General features: G+C 58.5%; 7 protein-coding genes across 7 annotated transcripts; 4 read left to right on the forward strand and 3 right to left on the reverse strand.

Annotated features, from left to right (window-relative positions):
- Nucleotides 1-591: 591 nt before the first annotated feature.
- On the forward strand, nt 592-1,971 carry D7B24_005566 (uncharacterized protein; the record flags this gene model as incomplete). The annotated part of the gene is made up of 1 exon (XM_028639716.1): nt 592-1,971. One exon carries the CDS (start codon nt 592-594, stop codon nt 1,969-1,971), a length of 1,380 nt encoding a protein of 459 aa, XP_028495931.1.
- Nucleotides 1,972-3,124: 1,153 nt separating this feature from the next.
- Nucleotides 3,125-4,468, forward strand: D7B24_005567 (uncharacterized protein; the record flags this gene model as incomplete). Its single annotated transcript, XM_028639717.1, has 4 exons — nt 3,125-3,316; nt 3,383-3,804; nt 3,860-4,030; nt 4,081-4,468. 4 exons carry the CDS (start codon nt 3,125-3,127, stop codon nt 4,466-4,468), a joined length of 1,173 nt encoding a protein of 390 aa, XP_028495932.1.
- Nucleotides 4,469-4,691: 223 nt separating this feature from the next.
- Nucleotides 4,692-5,581, reverse strand: D7B24_005568 (uncharacterized protein; the record flags this gene model as incomplete). The annotated part of the gene is made up of 2 exons (XM_028639718.1): nt 4,692-5,421; nt 5,520-5,581. 2 exons carry the CDS (start codon nt 5,579-5,581, stop codon nt 4,692-4,694), a joined length of 792 nt encoding a protein of 263 aa, XP_028495933.1.
- Nucleotides 5,582-6,162: 581 nt separating this feature from the next.
- D7B24_005569 (uncharacterized protein) lies at nt 6,163-7,882 on the forward strand (the record flags this gene model as incomplete). Its single annotated transcript, XM_028639719.1, has 2 exons — nt 6,163-6,247; nt 6,318-7,882. The coding sequence occupies 2 exons, from the start codon at nt 6,163-6,165 to the stop codon at nt 7,880-7,882; spliced, it is 1,650 nt and encodes a 549-aa protein (XP_028495934.1).
- An 817-nt stretch (nt 7,883-8,699) lies between these two features.
- On the reverse strand, nt 8,700-10,839 carry D7B24_005570 (uncharacterized protein; the record flags this gene model as incomplete). The annotated part of the gene is made up of 2 exons (XM_028639720.1): nt 8,700-10,418; nt 10,498-10,839. The coding sequence occupies 2 exons, from the start codon at nt 10,837-10,839 to the stop codon at nt 8,700-8,702; spliced, it is 2,061 nt and encodes a 686-aa protein (XP_028495935.1).
- A 1,585-nt stretch (nt 10,840-12,424) lies between these two features.
- Nucleotides 12,425-19,860, forward strand: D7B24_005571 (uncharacterized protein; the record flags this gene model as incomplete). The annotated part of the gene is made up of 11 exons (XM_028639721.1): nt 12,425-12,594; nt 12,663-13,518; nt 13,593-15,174; nt 15,248-15,275; nt 15,345-15,644; nt 15,760-16,371; nt 16,443-17,382; nt 17,470-17,778; nt 17,855-17,940; nt 18,769-19,144; nt 19,270-19,860. The coding sequence occupies 11 exons, from the start codon at nt 12,425-12,427 to the stop codon at nt 19,858-19,860; spliced, it is 5,850 nt and encodes a 1,949-aa protein (XP_028495936.1).
- Nucleotides 19,861-20,332: 472 nt separating this feature from the next.
- Nucleotides 20,333-21,696, reverse strand: D7B24_005572 (uncharacterized protein; the record flags this gene model as incomplete). The annotated part of the gene is made up of 4 exons (XM_028639722.1): nt 20,333-20,606; nt 20,671-21,025; nt 21,081-21,135; nt 21,520-21,696. The coding sequence occupies 4 exons, from the start codon at nt 21,694-21,696 to the stop codon at nt 20,333-20,335; spliced, it is 861 nt and encodes a 286-aa protein (XP_028495937.1).
- Nucleotides 21,697-23,264: the final 1,568 nt, after the last annotated feature.

Consider the following 23,264-nt stretch of genomic DNA (forward strand, 5'->3'; position numbering starts at 1 on the left):
ACATTGGCTCCCTTCCTCAGTGTCAGGCACGTGTCGTTGAGATGACTTTCCTTCATAGGAATCATGGTGGCAGGAAGGCGAACCCCACACCAAGGCAGGCTCCACGATATGGATTCCCCAAACGGCAAGTTCGCTGTAGACTGCGGGGAGGCAGGTGGGGGGGAATCTACCTCGGCAAGCCAGTTGATTGGTCCAGCTACCCCGGCATGTGTGGGCTTCACCTGTCTGATGGAGAGCGTCAGCAGGTCGGACAGGTCGGACAATCGGGGTCAAGGGGGAGGCAGGGGCGAGGCAGTCGTGAGGGAGTCGCGAGGCGGTTGGGGCCTCGGCTCCCCGCATCATTCGAGTCGGGCCTGGCGTCCCGGCGCCTGTGGGGAAAAGGTCCGTCACGCTGGAGAACCTCATCCAGGCTTGGTAGGCCAAACGGTTTATCAAGTCGTCGTGCCGCTGTTCCAACTCAGCTTCCCCTTTGCCACTCACTTTGTCACCCGCCCTTTGTTACTTGTCACTATACATCTTCACCCAAATCATTTGCCATACCCACGGTCACCTGCACAATCGCCAGTGCATCCCTTCCAACAACCCGACAAGATGGCGCCCAAGCCCAAGGCTCCCAGCTACGTCCTCGGCGTTGGCATGACCAAGTTCATCAAGCCCCGTGGCAAGGTCGATTACACCGAACTCGGTTTTGAGGCTGGCGTCAAGGCCATGCTCGATGCCCAGATCAACTATGATGATGTCGAGCAGGGCGTGGCCTGCTACTGCTACGGCGACTCGACATGCGGCCAGCGTGTCTTCTACCAGTTCGGCATGACCCAGATTCCCATCTACAATGTCAACAACAACTGCTCCACAGGTTCGACCGGCCTCGCCATGGCCCGCCAGTTCGTGAGCTCGGGCGCTGCCGACTGCGTCCTCGTCGTCGGCTTTGAGAAGATGATGCCCGGCAGCCTGCAGAGCTTCTTCAACGATCGTGAGAACCCCACCGGCACGACCGTCAAGATGATGGCCGAGACGCGTGGCATCACCAAGGCCCCTGGCGCCGCGCAAATGTTCGGCAACGCCGGCCGTGAATACATGGAGAAGCACGGCGCCGAGGCCCGCGACTTTGCCGAGATTGCCCGCGTCAACCACGAGCACTCGACCCGCAACCCGTACTCGCAGTTCCAGGACGTCTACACGCTCGACCAGATCCTCGACGCCCCCATGATCCACGCGCCCCTGACCAAGCTCCAGTGCTGCCCGACCTCGGATGGCGCCGCCGCCGCCGTCGTCGTCTCGCAGGCCTTCCTCGACGCCCGCCCCCACCTCAAGAGCCAGGCCGTGCTCATCGCCGGCCAGTGCATGGCCACCGACGCCCCCTCGCTCTTCTCCCGCAGCGCCATCGACCTCATGGGCTTCGAGATGACCCAGCACGCCGTGCGCGTCGCCGCCGCCGAGGCCGGCATCGACGTCGCCCGCGACGTCCAGGTCGTCGAGCTGCACGACTGCTTCTCCGCCAACGAGCTCATCGTCCTCGACGCCCTCGGCCTTGCCAAGCCCGGCAAGGCCCACGAGCTTGTTCGCGCCGGCGATATTACGTACGGCGGCCGCTACGTCGTCAACCCCTCTGGTGGCCTCATCTCTAAAGGCCACCCCCTCGGCGCCACCGGCATCGCCCAGTGCGCCGAGCTCGTCTGGCACCTGCGCGGTTGGGCTAACAACCGCGCCGTCAAGGGCACGCGCGCCGCGCTGCAGCACAACCTTGGCCTCGGCGGTGCCGTTGTTGTCACCGTCTACAAGAGAGCCGACGGCGCTGACGCCCCTGCCGCCGACGACAAGGACGTTGGCAGAGCCAACGGCCTCGGCTACAACCCAGCCGTCGAGGCGAGGGGGTTCACCAAGGAGGAAGTCAAGAAGGTCAGGAGCAGGACGGCGAGCAGCGATTGGGCGCTGCAGGACACGCAGGCCAAGGTTGAGGCGCGGTTCTGAGTTTTGTTGAGCTGGATATCGAGCATAGATTGCATGTAAAACTGTATACGAGCATAATGATTGGATTGGGAATTACGACGCTGCATGCGCGTTCGCAGATTCATTAATGTTTAGTTCCATGCTTGATGGAACTCTCCAAAAAAGTGGCTTGTGACAATCCCATCACCACGATCCAGGATTGGTCGGGACTCAACATATAGAAAACTCTCTCTCCCTCCCAACGTAATCTCGTCATACTTGAAGATCAGCCCTGTGTGCGTGGCCCCGAATCAATGTCACGCACAGGGCGCGTCTCGAGAGCTTCGAGAAGGGGCCCGGAAGCATCCCCTCATCCGTCGATCATACCCGCCACCCCCCAGCCGCTTTCCTCCACGCCTCATCGGCACCGCCGTCAAACACGTCGGCCAGAGGAGATCAATCTGGCGGCTTGCTTTTCTCGCTTCACTCGTACGTTGACGGCACGAGGAGGCTGGCGATGAAGGGTTCGCTAAGGTAGGGGCTGCGGCGAGGTGGTATCGATGAGCCTGAGAGAGCCTGTAAGCTGGTCTTGGGCCGTTTTGTGCCGCTTGTGAGGAGAGAGATAATTGTTCGACGGCTCGCTCTTTGACATGATGGAGAGCTTCGTTTGTATCTCTTCCTCCTTGGGCCGGAGCTCACGCAACCGAATCGACCCCATTCACTGAAGCTACGACCTCATGAATTCTAGATCCCCCCGACCATCGCTGGCAGAAGTCGTCGGGCTCCCAGTCCTGTTGTGCTCTGTGCCTTCCTGGCTGAAATCACATTCGCCTTCCTTCTAGGAAGGCACCTGACAGCACTGGTCGAGGCAGGTGCCATGCAACGGATTAGAGAGCTGGCTCTTTCCATCCTATCCCTGAAGAGGTCCTTCCTTCACAACATCCTGCGCCTCTCCCACTTCTCCCCCGAATAAGTGTGCCCGTCGATGGCTGCTTCGTCTCTCCAAGAACAAGAACAACAACGACAGCATCAGTGCCTATTTGTTTTGGATTTGCATTCGATTCTCTCCACGGCATCGTTCCTCTCTATCGCACAGTGTCCCTCCCTCCTCTGGCATCCGGCCCAGTGCTCTATTGCCAGGAGTATCACTAAACCACAATCTCCCCATCACCCTCACTTCAGAGAGCCAGGCATCATGACGAGCTTCATCTATGCCCGGCAATACGATGGGGAATTCCTAGAAGGCCTTACCCTGAAGGTACTGCTGGCTGCATCAATAACCACTGCGATCGTCGCTCCTGTGTCCTTCGTTGTCAGAATTCTGTTGTCCAAACGTCGGGGTCACCGCATCCTCAGCCTGAACTCTGCTTTGAGTGTGCTCGCTTTGGTAAGAACACGAGAAGAAGGGAACCATTCTATCAAGACGTTGTTTGTTTGACTGACTCATAGCTAGATCGCGGGGCTTATCGCTGTTGCTCTCTTCACCAGCTTCGCTGTCGCGTCGAGGACGGTGTGGGTTTACTACAACCTCGGTCAATTCTTCGCATCTACAGCGGCAGGACTGACCATCCTTTCGATTGTCGACGTCTTGTTCAGTAATTCACGAAACACAGGGTCCTCTTGGCGTGGCTTCCTGGGTCTGCCCCTCATTCTTGGTCTCACCTACCTGGTCCTCTCGTTCTGGCCGCTATATTGCGGTCGGCTCTCGTCACCAGCAGCACCTCTATTAGCAGTGGCCTTTTCTTGGACTCATGGAGTGTTGTTGGCGACAACATTCTTGCTCCTCCTCGTTGCTTTTGCTCTTGAAAAACGCGGCCCCGCAGGAATCCAGGTCTCGACCAGGCATCGTGCTACCGTTGCCATCTATTACCTGCTGTAAGTGCTTATCGACTGCCAAGACTGCCGCCTGGATTCGACTGACGAGAAGCAGTGCCATCATTCAAGCCCTTTCGAATGCTTTCTATGTGGCAGTCCACTCTGACGAACTATACAATAAGGACAATAGGAACGAGGTCTACACCAATTACGGGGGTGTCTACGTCTATGTCGATGATATCGACAGGGGACGCACCGCTGGCGTCGCTGCAAGCGTCACCGCTCTGTACGTGAGACTTGATTCTTGGAATGTTACTCGACTGACTCTCCTGCCAGCATGATTTTCCTTGTTTCATTCCTCGTTGCCAATCTCCAGGCCCAGAATAGCCCAGCTAAGCCTGAAGAGACCGAGACCAAGGAGAACCATGCTGCGCAAAGTGACCAGGTTGACGGTCCAGCGTCGTGTGCACCCAGTACCAAAGGCAATCCCCATGACTCGATGTTCATCATCCAGGGGGCCAGGGTGCCTGGGTACCGGGAATCGACAGGACAGGACGTTCAACGCGCTCGTTGTTTTCACCGGAGCCCTCCTCCCACCGGTATCCTCAGGACGATTAGCGTCGACGTTGTTGTGGAAGACCGGGAGGAGGACGAGTGGCATGATGCTGAGGGACAGCGTGGCCCTCGGGGCTGGGAGGCCGCGCTGCGCCGTGGCCCGCAATGATGGGCACAGCTCGATCTCCGAGGTAGTGAAGGAGATGTTCTCGCGACGTCTGTTGCTGGAGTTGTGCGCCGGCTAATATCCTAGACGGAGAGCCCTGCCGCAGGGATGAACGCCCTACGAGGATAGTGCGGGCAACCAAACAGTAGCATTAGGTAGTATTTTTGATGAAAAGGATTCTACACAAGGCGCCTCCCTGCTCTACCGCCTGTCGAGCTGAAATGTGTTATTTGAGGCCTCCACTCAACAAGATGCTCTGGCCCGTCATGTAGCCTGTTCGGCACAGCATGGTGACGACATGAGCACACTCCTGAGGCGTGCCCAGGCGGCCGACGGGGATGTTCTTGACATCGCCGGGGGTGCCCTCGACCCTCTTCTCGTCAGGGATCATGCCCGTGTCGCCGATCATGGCGGGAGCGACATCGTTGACGGTGATGCCGTCCTTGGCGTGCTTGGCGGCGAGGTTCTTCATGAGGCCCGTGAGGCCGGCCTTGCTGGCGGCGTAGTGGCAGCCGTTGATGCCGCCGCCAATGGCCGAGATGGAGGAGACGTAGACGATGCGGCCCCAGCGGCGGGCCTTCATGTGCGGCACGGTGAGCTTGGCGAGGAGAAAGGCGGCGCGCAGGTTGATGGCGATGGTGTAGTCGAACTCGTCGAGCGAGATGGCCTCGAGGTGGGGGTTCGCGCGGTTGCCAAAGCCGGCGGTGCCGGCGTTGGAGACGAGTATGTCGGGCGCCGGGCGGCCGTGGTGCGCGGACAGGGCGGCGAAGAGGGCCTCGATGCTGGCCTGCGAGGCGAGGTCGAGGGCGTGCACGGAGATGTGGGACGCCGGCCGGTCGGGGGACGCGGCGCGCAGGGCGGCCACGAGGCCTGTCACGGAGGCGAGGTTTGTGGTGTAGGTCAGGGCGAGGTGGGCGCCTTGGGACCACAGGTCTGTTGCGCAGGCTTTGCCGATGCTGGGGTGCTCTTGTCAGCCTGAGGGAACGCGTGGAGAGAGAGAGAGAGAGAGAGAGAGAGAGAGAGAGAGATGGGGGCAGTGCGGTGTGAGCGGTACCCTCCTGAGGCGCCGGTGACGAGGGCGAGCTTGCCGTTGATCTCGTTGTCGACAGGCGGCATGGTGGGTTGCGTCGAGCTGGTGTAAGTTGTGTGTAGTGAGTAGTTAGATCACTTGTGAAGAGAGGTGAATGATGAGATTTCAGACGATGGCGAAGCTATTTCTCGTCATTGACGAGAATGCGATTGCTACGTATGTCGACCTGGCCGGGCCGATCGAGAATGAGGGGTTCGGGGATCCGTCCGCGCTGTATGTACAATAGCGACATCTCAGGATGGCCCCGTAGTCCCCGGGATTTTTACGGCCCCGAGGTCCGCATGTTCTTTTTCACCGACGGAAAAAGGTCAAGACCGTAGCTTCAGCTCCCTCGACCTCACTCTTCGCTCGATGAGGGCTTGCTGAGGTTCAGATGACGTGCAAGATATTCCGGCTGCTGGTGAGTGTGAAAGTTGGGAGTTTATCGATTTATCGGGTCGAGAGGGGCAAGGGTAGGGCATATGCATATGGTGTAGATATCCATCTAAAAGAGGTCAAGTCCCCCTGAACCCTGCATACGGCGACGAACGCATTCACGCCATGCTCCGGCTTGCCATTCAGGCACTTGCTGAGATCGCCCAGGATCCAGCTCCGGCTCCCCATCGCAATGCCACCACCTAGCCAGGTTGATGTTCCCATTGACTCTGGCCAGGCCATGACCTTTGGCCATCCGTTCTCGAGCAACATCCAGGGTGAGCCAGCGTCCTTCCCTCCATTTCCTTGCGAGAACACGCCATGAACCAACAGCGGATGCGCATCTAGACTTCAGCATCGCGACAACGGTCGACGCTCCTGCCATGGCTTCCGGTGCCTCTCAGAACGGCATCACGCCCAGCGGCGATCCCTCGCCTTCGACAACGCCGACAACCTTCACTCTCCCGCGCGCGCGCAGTCCGCCAACGACACAGAAGGACGTCATCAAGATCCCGCGCATCCTCCCCCACGAGCGTGTCTTCCCTATCCAGATCGGCTCCCAGCTCTTCAAGCTTTCGGGTGCCTCCATATCCTCCGACGCACCCTCGTACTTTTCGCAATACTTCTACTGCCAGATCAAGCGCGCGCAAGAGACGGGCGAAGACTTGTCGACGGCCATTCGCACTCTCTACATCGACCGCGATCCCGAGACCTTTCACGACATATCTCTTCACCTCCAGGGCTACCACGTCCAGCCGCGCGACGGCACCCACTTTGTGCGCCTGTTTGCCGACGCCCAGTTCTACAGCTTGCCCAAGCTCATCTCCCAGCTCTTTGACGAGTCCATCTTCATATCCATCGGCCACCGCGAGTTCCAGATCCCGCGCGAGCTCTTCAACGACCCGGGCAACTCTCCCAACTTCTTCACCCTCGGCTTCGCCGTTTTCTTTTCCAATCCGAAAGACCTCTTCCCTGGTCTCGAGCGTGAGCATCTCATCCGGCCCCCCTCGATCCTGCCGCCTTCGGTGCCCAATCGCTCGGCCGACATCTTCGCAGACCTCGTTCACTTCCTCAGCGGCTATCCCGTCCACATTCGCAACGAGACGCATCGCGCCGACCTCCTCCGCGACTGCCGCTACTTCAACTTCAAGGGCCTCGAGCAACGCCTCATCTCCCACACCCTGTCGTACAACCAGACACGCGCGCGCCACGAGATCCTCCTGCGCCTCGAGGACATACTCAAGAGCGGCATCTCCATCACCAACGACCAGGACCCCGAGGACCCCGTCTCGGGCCGCGTCACCTACGCCCGCCCCTTCACCGACCCCCACCCGGCCGACCTCGTCCTCGAGATTGCCGCCGACGAGGCCACCGTGCTGCACCTGACGCCCGACGGGCCCCGCGCCGAGTTCTTTCGCGACACGCGCTCGCGCGTCGCCCGCCTCTTCGAGGTCCTCGCCACCAAGCTCGACCTGCCGCCGACGACCCAGCCCCTCGGCCTGCTCATGGCCGCCGGCGGCCGCAGCAGCCAGCCGCCGACGCCGGGCCACACGCCGCTGTCCGACGACCTCGTGCGCGTCGCCTTTGAGGACGACGCCGACGTCACCCTCAACGGCAAGGAGCACAGCCTGCCGCTGCCGGCCGAGGCACACCCGTCGCCTCCCTCGCCCGTGGACGCCGCCACCGAGGACGTCGCCGGCCCGCGCAAGCGACGCCGCGTCGACAGCAATGGGACAGCCGCCGCCGCCGCCGTGGACGAGCAGTGGGTCATCTCGGCGGGCCACTGGCGGCTGCGCATCCGCGGCGCGCAGGGCGGCAAGAGCAGCGTCGAGGCCGTGCTCGTGCCGGTCAAGCTGGAGGCGTATAGCAGTGAGAGGTCGCGGAATGCCAAGAGGGGCTTCCTCCGGCGGTGAGGGGGGAGCCTTTTGCCCTTCGGACCCCCCACCCCCGAGTCGGGCGACCCCTTGGGTCAATGTGAGGTGTATCACGGTGCTAGGATATGACCGGCAGAACGATGGCGTTCCAGGGGCGTGGCCTTTTGCTTTTTTGACGGCGTTGAAGTTCTTGTATACCCTGACGAAACGTACCATGTGATTTATGAGACATTTTGCATATTCCAACTCTGTATCCACTTGTTCTTTGGGGCGCTTAGGACTGTTGAGTGCTGTGTGTATGCATTTGTTTCGCCAGTCACCTGTCGACTGAGCCAGACGCGCAAGGACGAGACTGGAGAGATACGTTCTGTCACTATCAGATCCTCACTTCCCGGAATGCCGTACCTTTATGACACCAGTGTCGTGGGCCTGGCATTCGGAAAGCTCACCGTCGAGGAAGCCGACAGGGCCTCTCCAGAACAGCCAAGACGAAAGACAGCACGAAGCATGATCATAAAAACATCAATTACCGGCGTCACCGCCTTGGTCTCTACAAGCCATGATAATCATATCTCAATCCTCCCCAGAACAGTAGCCTTCCCCAGCTGGAAAATACAGAAAAGGGGTTAGTGGGGGGGGGGGGGTACGGAAATAATCATCCCAGCCCGTGACGCCATGCATCCCCAACGCCATGCGCAAAAAAAAAACAAATGCATGGAAGGGGTAGGAAAAAAAAAAGAACGAGGCCTCGCGAGACCCCGAGATCGTCCAACGCCGCGCAACATGGAAAACACGCTCGAGGCGAGCCATCGTACTGTCGTGATATACATCGGCCACGCCACACCAGGACGGATCCTCACCGCGCGTGACGGACCCGCCCCGCCGCCTTGCTCATGCTCGTGGGTTTCGCCTGGGGCTGCGGCGCGCTGAGGTCGCGCCTCTCGCCGGCGCCCTCGACCATCTTGAGCCGGGGCGTCACGGCGCCCTGGGCGGCGCTGCGGGCGCGGCCGCGGCGCTCGCGGATGCGGGCGAGGGCCTCCTCGCGCGTCATGGTCGGCGTCATGGCCGGGTTGTTGACGTCGAAGGACGAGTGAGACTCGCCCGAGGGGGTGCGGCAGCGGGCGAAGCGAGATGCCGGCCGTTCGTTTTCGTCGTAGATGGGAATCGTCGTTGTCGTCGTCGAGGTGCGGTAGCTCGTGGCGACGGATGTTGTTGAGCTGCGCGGTGAGCGCTTCCTCGGCGGTGAGGCGGGTTTTGGCGCCTCTGGTTTTTGGGTTTCCCTGACTTCCGCTGGTTCTTCTTCTTGTTCTTCTTCTTCATCTTCTTCCTCGGCCTGTCCGACCTCGTCGGGCACAGTAGGTATGCTGGGAAGCGGAGCGGTGTGTGCATCGCCGTGGGGCGCGTTGAGCAGAGAGGCTAACGACATGCGCTCCTGGGCGAGGAGGGCAAAGGCGGGAGGCTCGACGGAGGGGGTGCGCGCGTACATGCGACGTTCTGAGGGTGCGTCTACAGGACTAGCCGGCTCGCTGGCGTCGTCCACCTGGACTTCTAGTTGCTTTTCGATCTGAGTAGCGTGCTCCTCAGGTTGCACGGCGACGTCGACCAGGTCCTCCATCTGCATGTCGATCTCTTCCACGACTTGCTCTTCCGTCGATTCCTCGGCATCCTGCTCCATAATGTGCATGGCCGCGCCTTCTGTCGCCGCCAAGACCTGGGCCTCCTCTTGTGAGACGGTACGGAACGTCCCCTCCTCCGGGTTGAAGATGGTGCTGCGTCGGGGCTGGCTTCGCTTCCTGACGGCAGGACGTTCTGGCTTTTTGAATGTAGACGCGGAGTCCCGAGAGGAGGGTCGTGTCGGCGAGGCGGACTTGGGGGTGAGGCCGAAAATGGCCATCTCGGCGGGGCCGGTGACGTCCTGTGGCGCGACGAGGATGCGCCGAGGCGACATCATGCTCTTCCTCTTGAGCGACCGGGCGCCCTCGCACGCCTTGAGCTGGCACTCTGCCTTGAGAAAGTCAATGGTCTCGTAGGCGCGCTCGGCGCGCTGGTGCTCCCACTCCATCTTGCGCATCATCTCCTCAAACTCGGCCTCGCTGGCGGCGCTCGAGACGACGTCGGCCGTCGACAGCGAGACCCTGGGCTTCTTCTTCCTCGGCGACGCAAACTCGTCGTCGTGGTCTTCGTTCTTGGGCAGCGGGATGCGGCCCTCGGCGGCGATGCGGGCGACCTCTTCCTCCTTGGCGAGGTCGCGGAAGGTGTCGCGCTCCATGCGCATGGCGTCGCGCTCCTGCTCGAGGACCTTGATGCGCTCGAGGGCCTCGCCGAGCTTCTCCTCGAGGCTGACCATCTGGTAGCGGGCGGCAAAGGCCTCTTGCTCGCGGGCCTTGCTGCGGGCCTTTTCGTTGTCGAGGTGGTCGGAGACGGAGCGCCAGCCGTCGCGGGCGGCCTTGAGTTCTTCCTGGAGCTTGATGATGGCGGCGTCGTTTTTGAACGTCTTTTTGCGGGCGTGCTTGATTTCCTTCTCCCAGGCGGCCTTGGTGTGGGCGTACGTCTCCTTGGCGCGGCCGTGTTGTTCCTGGGGGTGTCAGCTAGAGAATCTTTTTGGAGAGAGAGAATTTTGGAAAGAGAGAGAGAGAGAGAGAGAGGGAGCGTACCATGACAGCCTCGAGGCGCTCGCTGACGCGCATCTCGCGGTCGCGGGCCTTTTCGAGCTGGACACGCAGGACCTTGGTCTCGTCTCGGTAGCGACGCATCTCGCCCTCGGCCTCCTCGCGGCCGAGCATGGCTCGCTTGAGGGCGGCGTCGGCCGTCTTGCGCTCGAGCGACTTGGACTGCATGGCGAGGGTGTTGAACTGGCTGATCTTATCGTGGACAGGGCTGGAGCGGAGGTCACTTCGCAGCGACGCCATAAAGGTAGACTCGCGGTTGGCGCGGTCGGGCGTTATTGGATTGAGGGGCCCGCCCGGCGAGCCCAGGTGGCTGCGTGGTGAGTCCATTGTGCAGCGGCGCAGGCAGCGTCGTGGGCCGCGCTGGGGAGGAATGTAGCGGTCCTGGTCTCGGGTGTGTGGTATGTTGTGAAGCCTGGTTGTCTGACGTGGATGATGATGTCGATGCTGCTACTGGCATGGGGTCCCGACTGAAAGCGACTGAAAGGGGGCGGAGGTATAGCAGAATTTTGACTTTTTAGCACAGACTAGAAAGTGGTTTGGATGGACGGATGGATTGTCATCAGATGGTGGATGGCATCTCGTTGGTAGCCTGTCGTGTCGTGTCGAGCATGTATGCTGTGGATGAATGGATTGGGGGGGGGGGCTGCTCTAGTGTCGAGCGTGTTTACCCCATCTTCCCTGTCAGTTGCTGTTCAATGATGCAGTGGGGGGGGGGGGGGTTGCCACGGTGATGGCATGTGATTATATCAGCCTTGTCAACGCTGACCGTTCAGGGCTCTTCAGCATGTGGCCAAGGCCAAAGGGCACGTGCCACGGCCTCCCCACCAAGGCCCGACACCACTGGTCCAAACACAGGCTTGAGTCGAAGGCTGGAGGCGGAGGGCAGGTACGCACCACGGCCTTGAAGTAGAGCCTTGTCGCTCTTGCTCAGCCAAGCCCTGAGTAGCGACCTCTTGCGTGCTGTACCTGACGACTGAGTGTGAAACGACCCTGCTCGCAAGGTGCTGACATCAGTCGTGGTTCGCCCAGGATGCTTCAGAACATACACGATACGTATATGCTCTCGCACATCTGGGACTGGCCTGCTTTTGCGCAGGAACATACCTTTGGCATTTGGCGAGATCTACGATTCTCGATATGCTCTGGTCTTTTCCACATGCAGCATTCGCATCGGGTCATGCTGAAAGATGAGGGCTAGTTCACTTCCTCCGTGGGTCTCGTCAACCTCCCCATAGCGTACCTACCTTACCTACCTACCTGACCGTAGGTGGTACAAGCTACCTGGCTATCATGCGCGCGCCGACTCTTGCATCTTCCAACAAAGCTACCCTATGAGTTCTTGCAACGAGGGTCCAGTCCAGGCCTCGCAAACTCACAGGCCGAACCAGTGCCTGCGCCGAGATCTAGTGTGCGAGCTTGCGGAAGCAGATCAACGCTGAAAGGCTTTCCCCGGTGCCCGTAGCAAGATAGAGATGCCGACCAACCTCGAGCGTCCAGGTTGTGTATCATGAAGCTAGATTGCAAGGAGCTTATGTTTCAACAGCACCAACTGCCGGTTACAATGGTGATGGGTCTACTCAGCCCACCAATCTCGTGCATCAGCCCGTGGACGCCGCTATTCGCAATGCCTGCACCAACCTCTGCTGTCTATTGGAGGACATGAACACATCGGCGCTTCCACACCAACGGCATGTCACCTCTCGTACGAGGCACATAAGGCATACAAGACAGGCGGACAGCTTCCCTCTGCCCGTCCCATGGCGGTTATATTTACTCCTCATTTTCCCACTCGGGGCGGGCATGCTATGGTGCCAAAGGTCCCTCTTCCACCATACTGCTCGTCTATAACTTGACAAACACGAAGAATTGACCAGACACAATCCAAACGAACATATGCCGCAAGCAAGGCATCATGACTAGCTCGGAAGATGCAAAACGAGCCGTGGTGGCCATTGGAGAGAAGTACGGATTCGTCGGCGAAGATATCATGGAACAGATTGGGCAGTGGAACCCAAGCATCAGGCGGACCATCGAGGAGAGCATGCTCGCCAAGGACAAGCTGGCAGCGCACTCGATCAAGACGTAAGGACCGCGAGCCGGTCTCTTTCCCACCTTGGCTCAATTGCCGGCCTTGCTGACGTCAAATGTAGCCTGGCGAAAAATATCTACGGAAGCGACGCACGCTTCGTCTTCGAGTTGCTCCAAAACGCTGACGACAATCGCTTCACTCGCGCCAAGGCCAACGGCGCCCTTCCGTTCATCTCGTTCCACGTTCACCCGCACCGGATCGTGGTTGAATGTAACGAAGACGGCTTTACCGAGAAGGATCTGCGCGCCATCTGCTCCGTCGGCGAGAGCACCAAGTCAGCTTCTCGTGGCTACATTGGTGCTAAGGGCATCGGCTTCAAATCCGTCTTCATCGCCGCATGGAAAGTTGCCATTCAATCCGGCCACTTCTCCTTCTACTTCAAGCATGAGAAGGGCGATCTCGGTCTAGGCATGGTCCTTCCCGTATGGGAGAACCAGGCCGCTGCGCTGCCTGGGCCACTCACCCGTATGACCCTTCACCTCCACGAGCAAGGGGAAGCGCAGGAGCTGGAGCACCTCCGACAGACCATCTTCAGACAGTTGAGCGAGCTACAGCATACCTCACTGCTGTTTCTGCGCAACCTCCGGCAAATCAGCGTTGCTTTCTACGATGAGGATGGCGGGCTGAAGAGCTCCAAGAACTTTCGCGTAGGCGATGAGCGTGACCATACAGTTCTTCTCGAGACCACCTCAACGCGTAGTGCGAGTGGGAACGGCAGCCAAACCTCAACCGAGAATAAGCAATATCATGTCACACGTCATATGGCCACGAACCTCTCAAAAAGCGACAATCGCGATTCGGCTAATAACACAGAAGCCGAGGTGGTGCTCGCGTTTCCCCTGACAAGTGACTCGCAGCCACTCATTGAGCAGCAAGAGATATTTGCCTTCTTACCCATCAGGGAGTCAAATTTCAAGGTATGCGAACCCCCTGGCCCTCGAGATTTTCGGAGACGGCGATCTCCCGAATTCTGACCCGGTCCTTTTGATAGTTTCTCATTCATTCCGATTTCGACACGAGCGCTAGTCGACAAGACATCGTTTCCACTTCCTTGAGAAATTGGAGCCTCATCGATGGCATCGCCGCAGCGTTCATAAAGGCCGTCTTGCAATTCTGCGAGCACCCAAGCCTGTGCTACACCTGGCCAAGATTTCTCCCCTCCACGACGAATGAATCAAGCGCATTCTGGTCCAACCTGGTGCAGCGGATCAAAGAGCTCGTGTCTCAGACACCCATTCTCAAGTCACGACATAAAAGAGGTCTCCGGACCATCAAAAATGTTCACATCATTGCTAACACGGCCACCGACCGTAACGGGACCTCGCTGTTCGATGACTCTGTACTGGACCCCTTTATCTCCACGGCATATAAGAGGGCTTCGGTTGAAGCCCTGAAACCATACGGGCTGCATGCATGCCATTTTTTTATCATCCGCAATCTTCTTGAGGCCGATCTTGCCAACTCTCAGTCAAGAATGAAGTCGCCCTCGACCAGCGAGGACTGGCACTCAGCAGTTGCACGGCTCTTGACATTCTTCTTCACTGAAAAAGTGAAGACAGCCATTTCTAAGCTGAGGCTTTGTGTTATACTTCCTTTGAATGATGGCCTGTGGGTCTCTGCCAACGACGGAGTCATCTATCTACCAACAACTGCCGGGATCCCAATCCCGCCGGGCGTAAAAAAGCATGTCCTAGACTCCACAGCTGTTGCCAATGCGGACCGCAGAGCTCTTTTCGAGCATCTAGGCGCTGTGGAAGCATCTGTCTCGGAGGTCCGCAAGTCCGTCTTAGAGGCTCTGTACAGTCCGTCTTCGCCCAAACATGTCGACGTCGAGAAATCCAGGGCCCAACTCCATTTCTTATACCTCTCTCACAATAGCAGGCAACGTGGTGAAAGGCTTGGTCAGATTCTTCTCTACAAAGAGAACAATGCCACTGGGAAGACAGATGAAGAAGATTTCTACCTGCACAGCAATGACCCGTACGGGCCGGGAGCTCTCCTGGGGCCAACTGATACTTGGCCAGGCCTTGAAGTCACGTTTCTTCATCCGGCATACCTTGAAGTTTCACCTAGCGCCCCGACTGCAGGTCATCCCTCGTGGAAGGGCTGGCTCTATGATCACCTTGGCGTTCGTAGGAGGTTGAGGCTAATCTCTCAGAACCGACACGAAATTTCGCAACAGTTTACCTCTGTCCTGGACCACCACCCGGCTAAATGGCTGGGCCTGTTTGAGTACCTCTGGCGGCACGAAGAGTCACTGTTCAAAGAAAAACAGTATCTCAAAGAGTACTTGAGCGGGCTCCAGGCAGATGAACTATGCAAGCCTCCCCTCGAGGTGTACTGTGAGTTGAAGGACTCGTACCTGCCGCTGCCACACCTCCAGCAACAATACCGGCGGTTTATGGGAAATGACTCTACACATTTCCCATTTCTCAATCTCGAAGGAACTGAGGATGAAGAGGCGTTTCTTACAAAGTGGCTGTTCCTCCACACAAAATTCAATGTGCGCAAAGAGGACGACACGCGGTTTCTCCTGGACATGCTCTTTCGAATATCGACTGCCGACTCCACGAGTGCGTTCGCTGACAGATGTCAGACGATATTAGATTTATGTCGCCATTGAAACTAGATTCCAGGCCACTACAGACCGACAAGCTGCCAAGGACGCAATTGAGTGCGTAACTCCAATTCTCGTGAGCCTTTCTTGAAAGCTCTTGATAATTAACTGTTCCGCTTCCTGTAGGAATTTATTCTGGGAGATAGGAGGGACTGTCATTCTAATTCCCGCACGAGGAGCACCCAAGGCGACATGGACGGTTGCCAGTTCTTGTCGCTGGAAGGCACCACCCGACATGATATCGTTATTCCCACTCGAGCGCCTCTATTCCCAACTAGGCAGCGAGGATCAAATGAGGATACTTTCGCGTTTCTTTTCGAAAACGCTCAAGATTGATGATGTGTCCTGGAGGGATCTGCTGGGAGAACTGGCGAAACTAAGGGATCAGGGCTGCGATGACCTCGACCGCATCCGTGGCCTCTACTTGTACCTCGCGGACTTGAAGGTCGTCGCGTTCCAAAACGAATTAAGGCAAGATTCTCGTGTCGCGGACTCGAAACCCCAATTTCCTCTGCGCAAGTACTGATTCGGATGCGAATAGGCGAACATTCGAGGACGACGCCCTTATATTCGTCGTAAAGGACGGTCAGGCCGGCTGGTACAAGACGTCTGACTGCCTGTGGTCCAGTACGACAGACATCAGTGGCAAGGTCACGTTGAATGATGACTACGAAGACCTGAGGGAACTGTTCGTGGAAAACCTCGGCGTAAAGACGCTAACACTCCAGATGGTATATGACGAGCTGCTGCAGACAGATGCGCAGGCGTCCATTGACGATGTCAAAGCCACACTCTGGTCGCTGAATGCGCTCTTGCAGACAGAGCAGGAGCTCCCTGATCCTGTGCCGCTCCATAGAATACCAATTTTCCCCGTGAAGTATGGGAGTGGCAATTTAACTTTGAGGACGATCGGAGCGGGTTTTGCCATCGTTGATAACGAGTCATTGGCGGATAAGTTTAGGAGCCGAATCAAGTTGCTCGACTTCAGCAGAGAGGAGGTTCTGCGTCTGAAGCCTTTTATCAGATGGGTTGGACTCGCGAATCGATATCTGTCAGCTGCCGTGAGGGAGAGCACGTCGGTTGCCGAAGCCGACTCGAGGCCCGTCTCGACCCCAAACCACGATATCAAGCGGAAAGCGCATGCAATCTCTCGGTGAGTGCCCGTTCCGCAATGACTTCTGATCATGGTTACTGTGTCACTAATTCGCCGACGTACTCGTCCAGTATTGCGGCTCATTTTAGCAGTCCCAGATACAAAGCCGGACCCAGCGAGTTGTACCAGCTGCTGCGGAGCGCTGTGACCACCGAAACCACCGGCATTTCGTCCGTGCTACGGATATCCCAGGACGGGCGGTCTACGGAGCTAGAGACTGCCATTGGTGACCTGCACATCGATGACAGCTCGTCGCACCTCACCTTCTTCGTGCCGAGGCACAAGAAAGCAAGAGAAATCTGCTACCTGAGCGCCCTGCCCATATATCTGGCGAGTTGGCTGATGCGGGATCCTGTGACCCAGATTCCCGATGCAGTTGAGGAATTCGCGGTTCGAGCGCTTGTGACGATTTTGGGCGCCGATCCAGCGTCGGTCGACGCACTTCTTGAGCGCCTGAGCATCATAAACATCTCCATCCCGAACGAGGACGTGAATGTGGCCGAAGATGAGGAGGATGAAGCTTCCGTTGCCGGAAGGGGCGATGATGCTGAATCTCTGGTGCAGCCCATGACGCCAGACACGGCAGCGAACGAGCGAGGACCGGCCATGCCGACTGAGACCCGACTGGCGCCCCTTTCTGGAACGTATCCCGACTTGTCGAGTAGCGACGCCGAGGTCACCCACACGGTCTCTCGACGTAGCCATATGGCCTATCATTCAGTTGTCCAGCTACACTCTATGCCCTCAGCATATCATGCGACGATTCTTCAAGGGTCAACGAGCGAGGATGCTCTGTACCTTCGTCTGCTGACGAAGGTCGTCGACGCGGCGAGGCAAGCCGTGTTCCCGTCGCAAGGCATCTTCGACATGAGCAACCTCCGAGACGCACTTCCAGAAAGATCAATCGACGCCTGGCAAGGCGGCTTTGACGGCCCCGACGTCGAGAGCCGGTTCCACTCCACGAGTCAACTTGAGCGTGACAGGAAAATTGGTGCCGCCGGTGAGCTATACGTGAGTTCCCCCTAACACCAGAGACCAAAGTCTCTGGGCCGAACGACCCGAATCAAAAGCTGATCAGATGCACTCGGTTCCATACAGGTCTTCGAGCTGCTGTCTCGACTGACTCCCGCTCTCCACGGCTGGAGTCGCGATAACTGGCAAAGCACGATCCGGCGGTACGTCACGCTCCACCCGGATTATCAGGACATGCCGCCCTGGAACGGGCGAGAGACGGCCGACATGACGTACCAAGACGTGCGTGGCGAGCTCACAAAATGGCTCAAGGACCATGGCTATCTTGACGGGGAAGGGTGGTGGGATGCCCGGCCGAAGTACTACATCGAAGTCAAGACAACCACAGGGCCTCACAATACACCCTTCTATATGAGCAAGGCTCAATACCAGCGGGTACGTCACGCCATCGACCATTCTAGTGGTGCCCCTTAGAGCCGCTGTTGGATTGTTGCTGACTCAGTCCTTGTAGATGCAAGACATTCACAATGCGCGTGGGCATGATGAGGTGTACATGATCCTACGTGTGTGTAATATCGAACGTAGCGGCATTGGGATGTGCGTGTATATGGACCCGGAGAGGCTGAGGGTGGATGGCCGTCTGGAGTTTACTGGGGAGACGTGGTCTGTTGTTCCTTCGGCGGACTCACGACAAACGTAAAGCCAGGACTCGTATTGTGATAGCTGTGGCTTGTCAGGTCGGCCTTCATGTTTCCTCGCTGATAAAACCGGTTCCCGTCCTCGCCGCTGTTTGTGTTCTTCGTAGCCTGAACCTCCTCCTGCACCCCGAATTGATGGTACGATGTGACGACGGGGTCGAGGATAAGGTCACTCCAATTGAAGAACAACACTGAGGTATGTCCACTGTGGGTTTTTGTACCCGGTGGCTATATTGTACGGCTGAGCCACTACCCGACTGAGAGCCCCCTGTCTCGGCTCATGCTAACAGTCGCGAGGCTCTGGGACTATTTATCTTACCCACCTAGGTAGGTAGGTAGCTTGGATGGAGCTCGGTAAAATCCATTGCTGGCAATTGACCCTCTCAGGAGGAAACACACTCCCTCGACATAGATCCCTGAGGCAGGCCCTTGCGATCTTGCTCTTAGCCCTGGCCTGCTGTCGCGTCAGTGGAGCACTGCCCCGATTCCAGACCATTTCTTCCTTATTCATCTGCCGACCCGTAGAAGCCGTGCTGTCGTCCTCGAATTGATCCGCCTCCTGTCTCTCGGATGCAGGCCATCCGGCACCCTATCAGATTGCTCCCAATCCCACTTACACGTCGCCTTGCCTGACAGCTCGAAACCCAGCTTTATACTCGACCCGACACGCACCTCACCAACGGCTTCCCCCTCCTTTCGTCCTCGATCCCCAATCCCGAAGTGCAAGACCGACACCGCTCGCAGCCATGGCCGAAGCAACCACCGCCCGGCAGCGGAAGAAAGAGCCCGTCGCCATCCCCATCGTCCCCGACGAAGAGTGCGGCTCCGAGGACGACGACAACCTATTTGCCGGCACCCCGTCCGAGAAGCTCAGTCGCAAGACCAAGTCCAAGGCCAAGGCGGGCACAAAAGCCAAGGCCGCCCGGACGGACGACGGCGAGACCGATGCCTTCAGCCCGTTGATTGACGTCCTGCGCGTCCTCAGCTTCCTCGCCGTCGCCAGCTGCGCCCTGAGCTACGTCATGAGCAGCGGCGAGAGCTTCACCTGGGGCTTCGACGACAAGCCGTGGTACCTGCGGCCCTCGTACTGGAAGCTGCGCTGGGTATGCATCTCTCTCTCTCTCTCTCTCTCTCCCTCCCTCCTAGCTGTCGCTCTGCTGTGCCTCTCTGGCCTCCCAGCTGTCGCTCTGCTGTACCTCTCTGGCCTCCCAGCTGACCGACGCCCCAGAACGGCCCCCTCTACCTGACCCCCGCCGAGCTCCGCGCCTACGACGGCACGACCCCCGACACGCCCATCTACCTCGCCATCAACCACACCATCTACGACGTGTCGGCGAACCCGCGCAGCTACGGCCCGGGCGGCAGCTACCACCTCTTCGCCGGGCACGACGCCTCGCGCGCCTTCGTCACGGGCTGCTTCGCCGAGGACCGCGTGCCCGACATGCGCGGCGTCGAGACCATGTACCTGCCCCTCGACGACGCCGACGTCGACCGCCACTGGTCGTACGCCGAGCTCGAGGCGCTGCGCGCCGCCGAGCGCGAGGCCGCCGCCCAGAAGGTCCACGACGCCCTGCAGCACTGGGTCGACTTCTTCGGCAACAGCGAGAGGTACCAGCGCGTCGGCTACGTGCGGCTCCCCGAGGGCTGGCCCGCCGGCGCGCCCGTGCCCCGCCTGTGCGACAAGGCGCAGAAGGGCCGCGTCAAGAGGAAGCTGCCGGGCCAGGAGGAGGAGGAGAGGAAGGCCAAGGAGGAGAGGCGGGCGGCGAAGAAGAGGGAGAAGGAGGCGGAGAAGGCGGGCAAGCCGTGGCTCCAGACGTGACGTGCACATGATGGATGTCTGGATGATGTTGTATGAGAAAATTCAAAAGTAAAAAATGGATTCACAAGACCCTGGTTTCGGCGACATGTCCAAGGGTTCATGTTGCCTGTGATTTGCACCGCGTACACATCCCTCTCACTTCCCCCTCACAGCACATACCCATCAAAGCATCACTTGAGACAACCAGCGAAAAAAATTATGCATCTCCACCAAGTGGCCTCTCGGACCTCTCTTTTTACAGACGTATCGCACAGGGTATCTAACCCGTCCGCCATGCCCACCGACCGACCGACCCTCTCTCTGGCCGGATGACATACATTGGAAAGAAGTAAGAAAAAAAGACACATGAATATGTAACGTCATGATAATATAACGAGTAAACGCCGTTTCAGCGATGAATCTGGTATTAGCCTCCACCTCGCGCGACCCCGGCGCCTTGCCACCCCCCTGTCTTCTGCTGCGAGGGGACCCCTTACAGCAGCATGAACGCGGCACCGGCGACGAGCAGGAGCGAGCTGGGAACGGCGAGCGAGGCGCCAGCCGCGGGGACATTGTTGCCGCCGCCCTGGGCACCGCCGGCACCGGGGTTCTGGTTGTTGTCGCCGCCGCCCTGGCCGTTGCCGTTGCCGTTGCCGCCGCCGGGGGTGGTAGGCTGGTTTCCGCCGGGCTGGCCAGCGTTGCCTCCACCGAGGGCGGCGGCGGCGGCCTTGTAGTTTGCCAGGGTCTTGGTGTTGTTGCTGGCGGGGCTGGAGAGGCTTGGGTCAGTCAAGGTTTACAAGAGGGGGCAAGGTCACACGTCGGTCGACTCACTTTTCGTTGATGACCATGGACATGCCGCGCTGGCAGTGGGGGCCCTGCTGGCAGTAGAGCCAGATGGGCTTGGTGTCGTTGACCATGATGCTGAAGACGGGGCGCTGGCCCATGTTGGCCGAGGCGGCGACGGGGACGTAACCCGAAAAGATGCCTTCCTTGGGGGGCGAATTGGGGTCGGTCTGGACGATGCCCATGGGCTGGCAGGGGCTGTCAAAGGTGGACTGGGTGACGGTGTGGTTGCCGCCCATGAACTGGAACTGAACCATGCTGCCGGGAGGAGCAGTGATCTTTTCGGGAGAGAAGGTCAGGGAGCCGTTGTTGGAAGCAACCTGGACGGCCTGAACACCGATGGCTGCTCGTTGTGTTAGCGGTGGTGCCATACGATGTCTGCTCCATGTGCAACATACCCTGAGCCTGCGCAGCACACGCGATGGCGGCGAGGATGACTGATGAGAACTGCATCTTGACAATATGTGTTTTGTTTTAGGTATGTATGTCGTTTTGACGTGTGAGGACGATATAGTGCGTCGTGAAAAAAAGATCGGACCGGTCTTCCAGAGAACCACTGCAGTACAGAGAATAAAGCGGCTGGCGCTGTGGTTGCGAAGGACTAGCTTCGGCGGCGAAGTGGAATTAAAGGTGGTGGTTGAACGGGTGTTGAGGAAGTGAAGGAAGACACTGATGGAGAAGAAAAAGAAAGAGAAGACGTGAAAAGGAAACAGAACTCGTCAAGGTCACTGGGTTGCAAGCAGAAGAGAACGAAACGGCCGTGATGTGAGAGCAGCAGAAGGCATGATTATAAGCAAAGCTTAGGATCGTCCCAGGAAGGGGAGGCCAGACACGAACCCCTGCACATCTGCCACGGGCGATGCGTCTGAGGTTCTGGGCGTGGGCCGTGGACAGGGCCGGGGGGGTAGATGAGGGGCAGGGGAGCGAGGCGAGTGCATCGCCGTTGTGACAGACGAGGCGGCTCAAGCTGGGCTTGGCTGGGCTGGTGTTGCAGGGTGTCGGCCGCAGGGACATACTGAAGGGTAGGCCAGAAAAGCGGGAGTCGAGATGAAACGCGTTTGGACCAGGACTGATTCGATGTCTCGAGGCTGGGCTGGGGGTTTTCTCCAGCTTTTTCAGCATCAGCCAGAATCGAGAGACACCAGCTGAGATTCATAGGACTTTGCAGGTTCGACTCGCCGGCCGAAGCAGGCAATTAGGCGGTCGACATGCTGCAGGTATCGTCAAGGGGGGTAGAAGGCGATGAAGCCACGAAGAGCCAGGGAAAGGCACCTTGATGTCGATACTCGAACGTCAGTCCTCGAATCATGGTGTGTAGGCTTCTTGCATGCAGCTGCCTCTCAATGGGCATCCCCGCACACACATGCAATGCTGGATCCCAGGAAGATGGTCATGGTCATGGTCATGGTCATGGTCATGGTGAGCAAGGTTGGGACCGAGGAGGGACAAGTCAAAGACCGGACGATGTCGAAGCCGAAATAAGGTTGTGGGGGGGCATACTGCACGTTGATCCACTAACAGCGCTGGAAGAACTCCCCTGGCCGCAGTGCTCGCTGCCGCCGCTGCTGTAGCAATCCCCCCATCAGCGGTCGCTACAGGGCTCCTTGTCGCTGCGTGTTCACTGCAACACCTGGGGGCTGAGTGGGGCGGTCGAGGGTACGTACTCAGGGGCGTTGTACCGCTCGGATGTGCTTCACACGACCACCCTCTGACACGTACAAAACAGGCCCCGTCTCAGAAAACCTCCTCCAAACCCGACTGAACGTCACCCTACCCCATCGTCTCTGCAACTCTGCAACCTCTTGTCCTGAGCAACTGCTGACCGTGCTTTGCCCAAGCCACGAGGCTGCTTCGCCCTGTCCCGGATTGGTCCATTTGCTCTCTGTTGGCCCAAGACGTCACACACGGCTGGACTTGTACGGGGATAGGGATGAGTGGCCTGAGTTCAGGCCGCCACGACTCCATTGTCGCGATCCTCGATACACGCCGCCGTTGTGTCTCTGAGGTCACCCATCCAGCTCCGCCCTCACGCCCCCCCCCGGCATCAAACCCTCAGGGCCCCGCCAAGTCGGCTGTTAAGTGGTATCCCAGCGATATCACTGTCGGACCATCGAGAATACCGATACTGATCCAATTTCCGCTCGTAGGGTGGTGGTTCGCTTACACGATCCTCATCCTCGAGAAACGAAACATCCCATGCCGATATCGTGTCCATCTGGAAACGACGAAAAAAGCGCAGTCGCACGCACATGCTCAACCCCAGAAACTCTACCACTCTAACCCTGCCGCAGCCTCGTCTTCGTCTCGTCTGTATTCTTCCTTAGTCGCCTCATCGCCTGACCACCTGACATTGTCATCAACGCAAACAGCTGCCAGGACAACTTCAGTCGATTCCCTGACGCCGCGTAACACCTTTGGTTTCTTTGCCAGTATGTCCCAGGACTTCGGATGCTTCAGTTCGGCCACCCCATCAGGTCGTCCATCGCGAGGAACAGCGGGTATGTGTCTCGGCCTCCAAGGCCAGCATGACCTGGGTTGTCTGCGTTCCCAACCGCAGGGAGGTCGTTGCATCCCAAGAGTGA

This window comes from Verticillium nonalfalfae (assembly GCF_003724135.2).
Source record: "Verticillium nonalfalfae strain VnAa140/NRRL 66861 chromosome Unknown scaffold_35, whole genome shotgun sequence".
NCBI classification, from domain to species: domain Eukaryota; kingdom Fungi; phylum Ascomycota; class Sordariomycetes; order Glomerellales; family Plectosphaerellaceae; genus Verticillium; species Verticillium nonalfalfae.